The sequence below is a fragment of the Muntiacus reevesi genome, chromosome 1, assembly GCF_963930625.1.
Source record: "Muntiacus reevesi chromosome 1, mMunRee1.1, whole genome shotgun sequence".
NCBI lineage: Eukaryota > Metazoa > Chordata > Mammalia > Artiodactyla > Cervidae > Muntiacus > Muntiacus reevesi.
In genome coordinates, this window is record NC_089249.1 from 27,995,343 (window position 1) to 28,007,776 (window position 12,434).

At 38.0% G+C, this 12,434-nt stretch overlaps 1 protein-coding gene across 1 annotated transcript in view; it reads right to left on the reverse strand.

Moving 5' to 3' along the window:
• Positions 1 to 12,434, reverse strand: part of STK38L (serine/threonine kinase 38 like) — a 79,832-nt gene that overhangs the window by 16,136 nt on the left and 51,262 nt on the right. The window contains exons 3-6 of the mRNA XM_065940008.1: positions 9,865 to 10,009; positions 6,034 to 6,085; positions 354 to 476; positions 37 to 120 (exon numbers count right to left, since the gene is read on the reverse strand). Of these exons, the coding sequence (XP_065796080.1) occupies positions 37 to 120; positions 354 to 476; positions 6,034 to 6,085; positions 9,865 to 9,998 (393 nt within the window). The 5' untranslated portion in view covers positions 9,999 to 10,009. The remainder of the gene's footprint in view (positions 1 to 36; positions 121 to 353; positions 477 to 6,033; positions 6,086 to 9,864; positions 10,010 to 12,434) is intronic.

Consider the following 12,434-nt stretch of genomic DNA (forward strand, 5'->3'; position numbering starts at 1 on the left):
ATGTTCCTCTGGTTACATGTGCTAAAGAGCTCTTACCTGCTCTTTCTCAAGCATATCAGCTTTTCTCAATATCTTCATTGCATAGATATGGCCTGTATCTTTCTTCTGGACCAGCCGCACCTTGAATGTAAAATTCATAGCACCAATTTCAGTCACTGCTATTTATTTAGGGGTGAAAGGTAGGCTCCTTTAAAGAAAGCAGTGCTGTAATTTGCTGTTGCTGGTTATTTTAGAAATTCTATTAAAATGCAGCTCCTTTAATACACATTTTATCACATTACACTACTTACATATGAAGGTACTATCTTAAGATACACATTTTCAATAGCAGCGACTTTAGAAAAGAAGCACACCTCTCCAAACGCTCCTCTTCCTATAACTTTCAGAGACTCAAAGTCGTCCAGGCCGAGTCTGGTCCGCTTGAGCCGTAAGAACTCTGTCTCCTTGCGAGCATGCTGTGATCGGCGTAACTTTTTCTATTAAAAAAGAACATTTTAGGAAGATGATTTTTAAAATCAGATTGTTTCAAAGGAAGCCTATAGTGTTAAAAGATATGATATATTAAAATGAAGGTAACATATCTTAAATACTATATGCTGGTGCTACAACTTATTTACCAAAGTTGAACATTCATTAAGCATGGAAAAAATAAAATAATTTTAAAAATCATTAAAAAAATTTTAACAATTGATAAATCTTTATTTTTGAGACAGACTCCATTAAATACTTCATCTTAACAAGTCCACATAATCTTTCATCCATATGCTAACTTCATTCAAAAATAAAAATTGAACTTTAGGAAATGCTAATAGCATTCTTTACTTTTCTTTTGGCCGCATCGCACAGCATGTGGGATCTTAATTCCATAAACCAGGAATCAAACCCGTGCCCCCTGCATTGGAAAGCAGATTCTTAACTGCTGGACCACTGGGGAAGTCACCATAATTTCTGATATTCATTTTTTACTGTTAACAAATCTACTAGGGAATTGTGTCAACTCGGTAATTTCCAAGGCTGCTCTCACAGCAGCTGAGACTTCCGACACTGAAATCACACAGCAGCAGTATTTCCATGCAGGCTTATTTATGGTAGAATTTGTTCTTGGGCAGATTTTTTAAATAAAGTGCTTAAGACTTGGCATATAACTTCTTAAAAATATGAAATTGCAACAACAAAAAAATAATTACACAAAGAATCCTTTAAAATATCCAAGTCAAGAATTTCACAATTCATTACACAAAGATTACAAAAAATACTATTAAAGAAAAATTATGAACTACCTGAAGCTTACACTTGGAATGGGCATTTATTTAATTGTTCTAAACCTTGCTTCTCCTTCCCCTCATGAACCAAATTTCTGCTTTTTGACATAGAATTATGCCAAATTAGCTCAACCTAGTAGAGATCACGGAGAAGGCAATGGCACCCCACTCCAGTACTCTTGCCAGGGGTTGCCTGGAAAATTCCCTGGACGGAGGAGCCTGGTAGGTTACAGTCCATGGGGTTGCTAAGAGGTGGACATGACTGAGCGACTTCACTTTCACTTTTCACTTTCATGCATTGGAGAAGGAAATGGCAACCCACTCCAGTGTTCTTGCCTGGAGAATTCCAGGGATGGGGGAGCCTGGTGGGTTGCCATCTCTGGGGTCGCACAGAGTCGGACACGATTGAAGTGACTTAGCAGCAGCAGCAGCAGTAGAGATCACGTAAGACTCTTCAGAGTCCCTTGGACAGCAAGGAGATCAAATTAGTCAACCCTAAAGAAAATCAACCCTGAATGTTCACTGGAAGGACAGATGCTGAAGCTGAAGCTCCAATACTTTGGCCACCTGATGTGAAGAGCTGACTCACTGGAAAAGACCCTGATGCTGGGAAAGACTGAGGGCAGGAGGAGAAGTGGGCAGCAGAGGATGAGATGGTTGGATGGCATCACTGACTCGATGGACATGAACCTGAGCAAACTCCAGGAGATAGTGAAGGACACAGAAGACCTGGCGTGCTGTAGTCCATGGGGTTGCAAAGAGTTGGACACAACAACGGAACACTACCACAGTAGAGGTCACAAGAATGGGTAACAAACAAAATCAGTGAAAAAATCAAGCCCCAGTTCATCTTCAACTGAACCCTATCAAGCACGCAGAGGTTCAGGTCTGAGAAAGAAAGTCAAAATGACTGAAACGGTTCAGAAGCACTGTTCCTAAATGTAGTTCAAGATATAACCACTGAATAGCCCCTTCCTACGCCTGTGTGCAACTGTTTCCAAATTGGTAAAGTGAATTATTAATTAGAAATATGCAAGTATGCATCATCAACACAATGGAATTCTGATACTTCTAACAAAGTCTACAAAAATAAAATCAAGAAATTATGTCTTCAAACCAAACACCTTTAAACAGCTAAATGAAGTCACACCAGTGGTGGAAATAGTGAAGACCTTCTTTGTTTAAAAATGCCCTTTGAGTCAATAATGTTGAAAAATGAATTATTACTAAAACAAAAGGATAGCTCAGAAGTAGCTTGTTATAAACTGACTCTAATTTTAAAAGGCCACACGGTGGCACTATAACACCATTTTTCAAAGAAGCAAAGACCCTTTTAAAAATTACATCAATGATTAAATATAAGAATTCTGAAAGGCAGGCTGGATTTCTGGCTTTATGGATTTAACAATGTACAGTTGGATGCAGATTCAGAAACTTGTCTAATCTGAATGGAAAAGATTTCATCACACAATTTCATAGATTATGCTCAAAATTGATAGAGAGGCAGTCAAAGAAAGTAATGCTTATTACTATTTGACAGGTTGTATAGTGTGGTAAGTAAACAATATTATGTAGTCAGGAGAGAGCTACTAAATGGTGAAAGGGAGATAACAGTGTATGAAATATACAATCTTATGAAAAAGGGAATTCACCTATGACACTGTCACAGTACTTGAAAAACAAAAAAAACTTATCCATAATATCAAAGTCCACGTTGTAGTCCAAAAAGAGTTGAAACAAGTTCACATTTCTTAAAAAACTGATGAAAAAAGCATGTTGATATATCTGCTCACAACTTGTGTAAATCAAGTCATCTTGCAAAGCAAATAGCGTTGCAATCATGTTTTTGGCAATCATATTCTTTCCTCTCTAAGACGACAACAGGAATCTGTGGGCAGGCTTAGCATGTCAAGGCCCTCTTGCAGCTTCAGCTTGTGCAGTTTGGTTTTCCCTTACAGTAAGTAATATTCCATGTTAGGTAGGATTTAAAATGAGATGAAACTAGAAATACACCATTTTCTTTTTTTTCTCCATTCCTCTTCAAATGGGCGTTCCTCAAACGCTCATTTTGCAGGGTGCTCAGTTTTTGTAGAAGACAGTGTACACAGAAGTTTTAAGATATGGAATACATCAGGTAACAACTTCATCTCTTATAAATGCTTCTCATGACCACATTATATATACGGTTTAGTTTTCACAGCTAACTTTCATAAACTACTTCACAGGTTAGTTTCTATTACAGAATGCATTAAGGATGAATTTATTTTTATAAAATAATTTTACTTTTAAAAGATCCATCCCACATAAAGATAGTTCCAGCACACCGTACATTCATTCAGAGACCATGTCTATTTGTGACAGTGTAGGGCTTAGCATGGGGCCCAGCAAGAAGCATTGTTGGGATTCTAATATCCTTACTGAAAATTTTAGATGTTTTATATTTATACATGGTTATTTTAGGCCACTGAGATCTTTTAGGGGTAAAATCACCTCACATTTTCTGTGAGTTATTTAAAGAGAATTATAGAGAACAGTTCTAGATATACTTAGCACCTCCTGTTCTGGACGAGAGGCTATACTCAACTCTTACATGCATTTGATTTGGCCCCTAAGTTGTTTTTAAATCATCCTAATAACATGCCAATATTTTAAAAAGGCAAATGATTTCATACAAGTCCAGATATCCAGCTTCTCCTGAAAAGCAGAACTTGGCTGCACTGGGCCAACATGATAGCCCAGAAACCAGGCCACCTCCATCCACCCGGTGCCAGACATGGGAAACTGGTACTATCAGGCTGGTGGTCTCGTTTTCTTTCAGCAAAGTGAAAAGTGGTATTCTTTATCAAAAGACAAACTGTGAGGAGAAAATCTTCAGAACAAGGCAAAAAAAAAGAATCTATTTCTTCATGGAAATGAAAAAAAAAAGTGAATTAAATATGCAAAATATATTAGCTCAAAAGACTAAATGTCCCTAGGAAACCAATGGAGCCAGCTTCTCTTCTTTATGATACTTGCTTGGCCTCTGGACACCTGCTTTCATATAGTTCATTTTTAAAGTGCAATATTCTGCACATATTTGTTACTTTGAATGCACCTCTTAATAATTATGTAAATTCTACCTATTTCTTTAAGATTCAAATCAACTGTTAATTCTTCTGTGAAACCTTTTCTGATTCCCTGAACTAGGGAAAAAACCCTCCATATTTTCAAAGTTTGCCACATTCTATCATGTATACCTATTTGTATATGTACACACACATAATCTCTCCTTCTAATCTATGAACTCTTTAGGGAGAGATCCACTGTCCATTTGTTCATTTATTTACCATATATTTATCCTAGCCCTCTGCCAGCCTGGATCACGTAATGCTGAATAGACATCTGGAGTTTCTACTCTGGGAAGATGGTTTTAAGGCTGCCCCAGGGACAAGAATAGTGTACTATCCCAGTGGACGTGCTGTCTAGAAAGAGACAGAAAATATCTTGAAGAATAGTGGAACTCAGGCAGGCAGAAGGAAGAGTTCCAAGCAGCAGAGATGCACAGAAGAAAGTCTACAGGCAGGAGCAAGGAAATGAAAATAATTCAATCCCGTTGGGCAGCCTGGCGGTGGGGTGAAAAGAAATAAGGTGAGAGAAAGGGGAGCAAAGGCCAAATTATAAAGGGACTTGTATATCCACTCACGTTGAAGAGTTGGCCTTATCCCGAGAGAACATGGGAGCCAGTGAAGGGTATTAAACAAGAGTGACTTGGTCAGATCTGGTTTTTGACAGGTAACCCTGGTTGCAGTGTATAGGAAAATGGGATGGGAATATGGCTGAGAACACAAGAGAGACTAGCTGGGGGCAGTGAATCTTCAGGAGAAACACGTATTTACATCACTGGGTTCCAGGCACCAGACTAGTGAACCACGTGGCTTTAAGAAACATCTAGGAAAATTTTAAAGAAGATCTGGCAATTAACTGATTCTTCTTGGAGCCCTCTTTTCTTATCCCTCACACCTAGAATACTGTAGATACTATACATTGAATATATGTTCTTAGAATTTAAAAAAAAGCTTCCCCCTTTCAAAGATTTCCATCATAGCAACAGAGTAAGAAGACCACATTCAAATATTAAACCCACATTATCTAAATTATAAGATCATGTGTGCATTCTAAGTCACTTCAGTCATGTCCAACTCTTTGTGACCTCATGGACTGTAACCTATCAGGTTCCTCCATCCGTGGGATTCTCCAGGCAAGAATACTGGAGTGGGTAGACATGCCCTCCTCCAGGGGATCCTGACCCAGGGATCAAGCCCGTGTTCCCTTATGTCTCCTGCACTGGCAGGAGGAATCTTTACCACTAGCGCTAATACTTGAAAAAGTCACTAGGGTAGCTTTTGTACAGTTATTATAGTTTTCCCCTTTTTATTGAGATATAATTGACATATAATATTGTGTAAGTTTAAGGTATACAATGTGGTGATCTCCCCCCCCACCTCCCGCCTTTGGCCATGCCATGTGATCCGCAGGATCTTAGTTCCTCAAAGACGGATCAAACTCAGCAGTGGAAGCATGGGGTCCTAATCACCAGGGAATTTCCTACAATGTGATGACTTGATACAAGTGAATATATATTGTGAAATGTGCACCACAATAAAGTTAGTTAACACATCCATCACCTCACATAACTAAATGCTATTTTTTTTGGTAGTGAGAGCATTTAAGATTTAGTGACTTTCACGTATATAACAGAGGCATTAGTCATAGTAATTACAGCTTACATTACCTCTTCATCTGCTAATCCTTCTTCTTCCATAGCCACTTCTAATTTCTTCTGCCTTTTTAGAAGAAAAATTGATTTAAATTTAAAAGTGGTCTTAAGTATTTCCATTTAACAAATGTACATTTATTTTTTCAAGTTTACACTTCAGTTTGCTATGCTAAAAAAAAAATCTTTCAAGTTGAATCAAAATAATCACTAAAAAGAGTGATTATATATATATATATATTCTTTTTCAAAATATAAGCCCAGTCCAGATTTAGCTGTCTCATACTAGCCAAATGAATAATTTACTTCTAAAGCTGCCTAAATGAATTGTTAGCAAAGGTGACTCATGTTTTAACATGGAAAACTCTGCTATCTAATGTTCAAACCTCCAATATCATTAACATTTATCAACATTTATACTAGATGTATAAAAAGGTAACTATAGTGACTAAACGTAAAATTTTTTAAGGTGGATATCCCTAGGCTTGCCCGTGCTAGAACTTTGGTTTTAATGCTTATTAGCTAAAGCTTGTCTACATCCTTCACTTAACCTCTAAACTTGATTTTCCTGGATAATCAAAGAAAGATGTTCAGTGCAATTAAGTATATTTGATTCTGCTATAATTCCTGGGAAATTGGAAAGTGATATATGTACATTAAAAAAAAAAAAACCCATTAACTACTAGAATATTTGCTTTTCTAGCCATAGCCAAGTTCAGTTCTTCAATATTTTAAAATGTACCCTTGAAGTTACGTAAGCTACGGAGGGAGTGGGGGTGGGGTGAGGGGCTGTGTGGTGCTGGTCAGTATGGACAAAATAAATGGTAACCAGACAGACAGCTGCAGTATCCACTTTGCAACTCATTTCCAAGTGACTATTAGTATTTCATTTCTGTTGTATTGCTTTTTTTTCCCTAATGATAAATCTGGGAGAGCTTTTCCTAATTAGTTTTGCAGCATACTAGAAAAAGACTAACTTTCAAAGATTTATCCATAAGGGTTGAGGATTGAAACCATGATATTTATGACAATATGCCCAAAGGGAAGCTCTTTCCTAAACCACTGTTAAGATTCTTTTCATTTCTTAAGGAAAATTCATAACAAAAATATCTAAAGCCTGTTCATAAGACAGCATGTCAAAGAATATTCTCCATTTACTTCCTCAATTCTAGTAATAAGCACCTACCTTGGTGCTAATCACACTGACTTTTATCTTTTGTTTACACATTATTGCCCGAGGCCAACCCTTTGAATGGACTAAGTTCCTGATACTGGACTTTGTGTCTGCCATCATGCCCCTCTAGACACCAGAGCTGCTTGGTGAATGATCTGAGTTTTCTTCTCTGCAGGAAGAATCCAGAGTCAGGGGACCATTAACACAGGAGGGACTACCAATACACAAACAACTGTATTCTTCTGTCAAATCCCTATGCTCGCCTTCTAAAGCCAACACTTCAGTAACTTATCTTTCCTTCTGGGGAGAGATGCAAAAACTTTCATCTGTTTCCATACCTAAATGAGAAGACCCACAGGCTTCTCTTGTCACTTCTTAAAACATAGTTTCCTCCTGAAATGATCTTAAGCTTTGTACTGATTGGTACTTTATTTGGCTTATGCATTTATCCAATTAATTAAGCCTAAAAAATCCATCACATGTTCCTTAAAGTATAAGCTTTTAGAAAACATGAGCTATTTAATTTGACTTCCATGGCACTTACCGTGGTTTTTTTTTTTTTTTTTTTTTAATTTTATCCCTATTTTCTTTTGTTTGGGAACAGAAGGCAAAACTGAGTTACTTTAAGGTTTCAGCAATAAATGACAGTAATGAACCTTTAAAATTCTCATGAATTTTAAGCCAGCATTGACTTCTTCCTCTCACCTTCCTTATCTGGGTAGCTGCCATGTTTTCCCCATCCTTCTCACTGAGAAAGATGGTAACTTAAGTGACCATTGAAAAAATATAGGACTTTCCTTCCTTGGTTCTCTTTTACTTCATTCAGTCTCCCTTGATGATCTGATCACTTTCAGACTTTCACTATATTTACAATTAGGGTAATTTCTTATATGCTTTATTTCTAACTTAAGGTGCGGTTTCTACTTGTGCTTACTCTTAGGTATTTCAGTTTTTCTTTTTCCCTTGCTTTCTTCTGAACTTATTTTTCCCCTAGCTCTTTTTTTCTTTCTATTAGTTTGAAAGTTACAAACTAATTTTATTCTTTTAGTGGCCACCTTAGAAATTATAACAAGTATTCTTAATTTGCCAAAGCTTGAAATTAATCAATCTTTACCCCTTTCTATGTTGTATCCCTATCCTTAGGACACACTGATCTTCCCTCCTGATAGTCTACTGTTGAAAAATACTTTAGTTCTATTCTTTAAAATATCTAAGATATTACCATTACTGTTGAAGTTTTCTATACAGTCCATTTTGGCTGAGATTTACCTACATATTTATATTTAGATCCTCTGAGTGTGCTCACTTGCCTTCTGCCTAAATTGAATCTTTTGGAATTTCTGCTGATGGTGAACTCAGTTTAACTCACCTCTGTTCCATTCTCTTTCCTCTTCTCCTCTAGGAATTTGGATCAAAGACACATTTACTCTCCTCCCTAGTCTCTACCTTTCTTAGCTCTCTCTTTTTTTTTTTTCTTAGCTCTCTTTTATATTTCCTTCCTCTAAGCTGACTTCTGAACAGTCACTTGAGTTTCACTTTCCAGTTCTGTACTCTCCCCAGCCATGTCTAATCTGTAGTTAGACCCACCCAAAATTACATCCCAAACCAGATTCTTCCCCTCAAGTTCTATTTCACTAAGTTATACCACTCTCTGTTGGCCCAGGTGTGAAATTTCAGAGCCAGCACTGACTTCTTTCTCTCACCTTCCCTATCTGGGTAGCTGCCAGGTTCTTCCCATCTTTCTCACTGAGTTCTTCCCTACTATTGCTGTCATAATCCTAAAGCTAGCCTCCTTTCCACTGGCCGGGACTACATCCTTTCCTGTTTCTAATTTCTCCTCCCACAGTCCATTCTGTACAACACAACAAAAGTGGTCTTCCAGAGACGCACCTGTGATCATTTAGATCTTCTGTTCAAAATTTTTCAAGGCTCTTTACTACCATGAGAATAGCTTTGATCTCAAGTGTCCAAGGCTCCCAGGAAATGGTAAAAATCTAGTTGGAGTTAAATTGGACAATGCCTGACCTGGGAAGGTGCTTTCCTCTGTCTCCAGTATCTCCCTCCTGCTTGTTAACCTCCCCCTTCTCCCTTTCATGCATATTTAATAGTACTCTTCCTTAGGGGCTCTGTTCAAATGCCACCAGCCTTGACGAAGCCTTCCCAGCTGCTTTTGTCAAAAACAACCTCTCCTTTCTTCACCCTTCTCAAAGGGCATACTTTTCACCCTTTCATATAATATTCATGTGCATTATCTTCCCTACTGTTAAGTTTTCTGAAGGCAAAATAACGTCATTTTTAAACAAAATTCTCTCATTCCCACCGATATACACACAACACTACAAATGTTTCTGGACTAAAAGCAGTCATTTATTAGTTAGCTCTTTAAAAGAAAGTTTTTTAAAACAAAGTATAAAGATATATCATAATCTCATGGAAAGAAACATTTTGTTTAAAACATCAATTAACATGAGATATAAGTATATTGGTGCCAGGACAAGACACTATTCTGTGAAGGTAAAACAAGTAACCAAGTACACTGTCATTATGGGAAACTTAAAATCAGCATTCAAGGATCCACAATATTTATATTATTAACGGACAACATGTTTACATCCCTCTTATAATATGATAGCTTATTTAACTACACAGAAAAATTTGATCAGCCTTTACGATACCTGGTCTCTCTCTCTTCATGCTGTAAAATTAGGTTGCTGTAAAAATTCTCCAATGTGAGCTTGGCTACAGTCACTCTCTCCCGGGTATGGTTGCTCATCGGAAAGCTGGTTGTAGACCCTGCCGTCATTGCCATAGTAACGGAAACTGGAATGACACAGAGATACAAATTATTTCACAGGAAAAGAAAACTTTCCATCTCTTTTAACAAACTCTAGAAATGATCTGATTTCTACTAGGCAACAACACTGTACCCTAACAGTTATAGGGTTATAACTTCTTTCACATTATAAGTAACATAATATAATAAAGAAATACAGTATTCAGTAAATATAGCAAAGAAAGAGAAAGATATACCATTCCCAAAGCAACAGAAATGAATTCTGTGCTGGCAGGTGTAAATCACACTAGAGAAGCACCTGTAGCAGTTCACCCACAACACGAACACATTCACATACATACTCACCAGTCATTCAAAACAAGAAAGGTTCAGTCAATTTTGTGGTTGTCCTACTGATTACTAAATAAAATCCACAAGATTTTGCTGATACTTATGACCCAATAAACACACATCTCCAAAAGAGTTAACGAAGTTTAGTCAAATAGCAAGAAGTAGTTTCTGCCATATAAATTCTATGAATCAAGTAGTGTTACATCAAATATGCACATGAACATCTGTCAGAGCAATTCTGATGGGTATTATGTTTTACAGAAAAATTACTTTTAGAAGCAAACCCCTTAGGCCACGTTGCATAGCATGTGGGATCTAAATTCCCGGCAGGGGAAGTGCAGGCTTAACCAAGGACGCCCCAGAAACAAACCCCTCTGAATGGAGTCCACGGATGCCCTATTTCCTCCTGAATCCTAAGTCATTCCAAATAGTGCTAGGTCAAAGTCTAGTGCCCTCCTCCAGACTGGTAGGTCCATTTCATTTTCGGATGAAACTCAAATGCCTGTAGGAACCAGGCAGGAAACGAAAACATATGAATCAAGTCAGGAGACAACAGGGAATTTCTGTGATCTTTCCTGGACAATGTTTGTTTACGTAAAGTCATTCAGGTACCAACTTTTTTTTTTTTTTTTTTTTTTTATTTTATTTTATTATTTTTTTTTTTTTTTTTTTAATTTTTCAGTGGGTTTTGTCATACATTGATATGAATCCTTTTAAAAACCATTGAGCCAGCCAAGCAAAGTACTGGTTTAAAGAAGATAATGTAAGGACTTCCCGGGAGTTCCCGTGGTTAAGACTCCATGCTTCCACTGCAAGGGGCACAGGTTTAGTCCCTGGTTGGGGAACTAAGATCCCACATGCCATGTGGCGTGGCCAAAAAACAAACAAGAACAACAAAAACCAAGAAGGAGAAGATAAGGCAGATAATTAGATGAGATAAGGAATGTTAAGACTGAACTTTGGTGGCTGCTATAGGTGGGCACCGACCCTAGAGGCTTGCCCACCATAGTCCACGTCTAGACCCCACCGGTCCCCCCTCAAAAAAACCCCAAAACAAAATCCTAGAATGGCTCCATACATTAAAGAGGCTTTTGCTTATCTAGATGGGAGATCATAACAGTCCATACTAGAGAAGATCCAGATTGCCAGTGTAACTATCGAACATTGCATTATTAGCTAAAAGTATTCTCGCAAATCTGCCACCTATCCCCAACACCATCCTCTCCTTAACTAACTACATCAAGACACAGAGCCCTGGATATAGACCTGAACTGGACTACACTCCAGGGATCTCGTTCTTCATGTGAAACAAGTCATACACAGGTTGAAAGTAAACAATTTAATTATGGCAAACTCCCAGTTTCACTGTTGTCTTAGTGAGTTTATACCTCAATCTACTGCTTGAACCTCATTATGTCTAAAATTGCATTTATTATTTTAACATCATAAACTTGTTTCTCTGCTCGCTACTCTAAATCTTTTTATAACAAGAAGCTGATCACATTACTTGTTTAAAATTGTTCATGGCAAGTCAAATTAGCTCAGCAAGACAAATAAGGACAACTCACACACAGACTGCTGGTATCTATCAGAAACTTTCTGAGACTTTATTCATTAGTTTCCCCCTTTTTGCCTGAGGCTTTAAGACCATGGCACTCCCAAGCATGATTGCATTTCTTCCCCACAACAGCCCAGTAAAGAAAGGAACTGAAAGTTGGGAAAGTCAGATGGTGAGCTTCGGAGACCCACCCCACCCAAATGCTGTTTCCTATCTGCCTTTCTGGCCTCATCTGCTGCCCTTCCTCACCACTCACTTGGCCTTTTCACGCCTCCAAGCCCTGGCATGACCTATTCCTGAACCAGTTCTGTCCTACGATCTATCTACAGGGCTACTGCAGATCCTTCACAGCGCAGTGTGACAGAAGCCTTACTGTGGTGACCTCTAAGCTTCCCTGCCAGGAGAGACATCAATTTACCAGAAGAGACCAAATGGCATTATTTCGAGTGTGCTCTCTGCCATGTGTAACAAATACCCCAGGTACAAGCGCTGATCACGTCATCTGCCTATCCAACTAAACTTGGAGCACTTCTGAGCAAGAACTTTCCCTGAATTGTTCTTGA